Below are 2,400 nucleotides of genomic sequence, written 5' to 3'. Positions count from 1 at the left end.
AACTGTTGGGATCAGTTTGAACAGCTTCTTTGACAGCAGTTAATAGAGCCTCACGTTGATTAGGAATAGAGGGACTAGCTGACACCACTCTACTAACTGCTTCTTGTGTTAACATACGTTCACCATAAAGTAACCAAGCAATACTAACAGAATCACAAAGAGACTGAGACAGGACAGTATGACGATTATTAAAAATATTAATAAGAACCTGATGTTCTATGATAGAAAATACAATGGTTATAGTTACATACAGTTATGGTTGACTCACTTAACTTCTCAGCTACAGCAGTTTCATTCATAGATCCTAGAGCATCTGACAGTGAGTCCAAGTTGGCTCCTCCTCTACTGTCAACATTATCAGCTCTACGTAGCCATTGGGAAAGACACTCTGTCAAGCAGTGATTCACATCACCATGATACTTTGCTTCAATGGCTTCCAGTGTATCTTTCAGTAGACCTAGTCTCAGTCCCAGCTCTTGCCACTTTGTCCTTTGAAAGCTACATTTCTTCAATAAGTCAAGAACATCAATCAAGTCACCAATATCTAAAGGTAAATATCAAAAGAGTGGATTTAAATCTAAAAATGTACATAGACAAATTCGACTAGAGGCCATCTCTGTAGTTTTCTTTTAAATGGGTGGGGCTAAAATATTTTTGGAATTGGGGAAACCCTGGAATGCAATGCTGTAAATTACATCTATGATTACACCACTCTGTCCATGATGAGTAGTGCTCATGGACTTCTGCAGCTACATATTACCTGCACTACTGCAAAACTAATAAGACATTGGTTGGCAGGATAAATAGTTACGTGTACAAGTACTTATTATTTTGTTCTTTTTTACACTGATACAGTGATAAATTCAAAAGAGTGTTTGCCAAGACCTATAAATGGTCACCAACTAGAGACACTGAAGTGAGGGAGAAAGTGGAAAATGAACTGTTTGAATTATGAAAGAACTGATGATGTATGGTCTTAGTGTGTTTATATTAATTATTATCTATTTATGAGTGAAATTCAATCTCTTACCCTCTCCCCCTCTCTCTCTCTCTTTTGACTCACTGTTCCTACAATTAATGTATTTCTTTGTAATATAATTAATATAAGAATGACAGCTACTCTGTAAAAATTAGATTGCTAGAAAAATTACACTAAATTAAATAAAGTGCATTTACTGTACATGCATGTAACCAACTCTTACAACATGTCATCAAGTAAATTTGGTGGGATTGCAATACAAAAATAATGTGACACCTAAAACTCAGTCATAATCAATATCTTCGTCTATATGCTGTGCTTTAATTTCCTTTATCCTCTTTAACCTAGAATACAATAAAATGAGTACATTAATCTTAAGTTTGCAATTAAATTCTATAAAAGCTGATCACAAGATTTGTAATCAATAATTTTGCTTAGTGAAAATGAATAAAAGAGAAATGGTTTAATTAACAAACCTATACTTACATCAAACTATATTAATTATACTATATAATATATATACACATTAACTGATAGTAGATGTACATGATGATACATGAGGTTTACTGACCTTGCTTCCTCTGCCTCTTGTATTTCTGATCTCTCTTTATCTGTTAGCTTCTTCATTTTCTCTCTTTTGTCTCTAAATAATTATAAACAGTAAGAGGTGTATGTAAGTGTGTGTGTATACATAATGTGTGTGTGTGTTCATTAGTACTTGTAATATAGGACATATCCATCATATAGTCTTAATGGGTATCTGTCTGAAGTGATGGAATACCAGTTCAGCTTTTTCTCAATATCAAGACATGATATCTCAACTGGAAATGATAGTCCCTAACAGAATCAGAGAGAATATTAAATAGTGTATGCTTCAATGACTAACCTCTGAATAATAGATATACTCAGCGGGAACTCCACTTAACTTTGACAGCTGTAAAAACAAAATGATACAGTACATGTGTTTATTCTATAGAAGCCGACCATAAAGATCAAAAGTACCACGCATGGTTATAGTGGATATTCAATGAATATCTTAGGGGCAGCCAGATATCCAATGAATATCCACTATCAACCATGCTTGGTGCCATTGTTCTGTATGGCTTCTGAATAAACCAGTTATGACACCCTACTGTCGGCTTTATCTGATATATACACTCAAACTATAATTATCAATATAGTTTGAGTGTATATATCAGATAAAGCCTCCAGTAGGGTGTAATAACTAATACATATTGTCAATGTTATACTGATAGTGCAAAATTTTCGAGGGTTGTAAATTTCGCAGAGTTTGCAATTTTTTGAAGATTTGCAAAAATCAAATTTTTAGGGTACAATTAAGATAGCAGATGGTATAAATTCGCGAAAATTAAATCCGCAAATAGATTTTTAGGCAAATTCACAAAATTTACAGCCCTCAT

General features: G+C 33.6%; 1 protein-coding gene across 1 annotated transcript in view; it reads right to left on the bottom strand.

The window, feature by feature from the left end:
- Window positions 1-1,690: 1,690 nt before the first annotated feature.
- Window positions 1,691-2,400, bottom strand: part of LOC109587112 (uncharacterized) — a 4,452-nt gene continuing 3,742 nt past the window's right edge. Inside the window, exons 7-8 of the mRNA XM_020003339.1 lie at window positions 1,866-1,913; window positions 1,691-1,816 (exon numbers count right to left, since the gene is read on the bottom strand). Of these exons, the coding sequence (XP_019858898.1) occupies window positions 1,691-1,816; window positions 1,866-1,913 (174 nt within the window). The remainder of the gene's footprint in view (window positions 1,817-1,865; window positions 1,914-2,400) is intronic.

The sequence above is a fragment of the Amphimedon queenslandica genome, unplaced genomic scaffold (genome assembly GCF_000090795.2).
Source record: "Amphimedon queenslandica unplaced genomic scaffold, v1.1 AMPQUscaffold_12682, whole genome shotgun sequence".
Classification (NCBI taxonomy): Eukaryota; Metazoa; Porifera; class Demospongiae; order Haplosclerida; family Niphatidae; genus Amphimedon; species Amphimedon queenslandica.
This window is presented reverse-complemented; position numbering and strand designations above follow the sequence as displayed.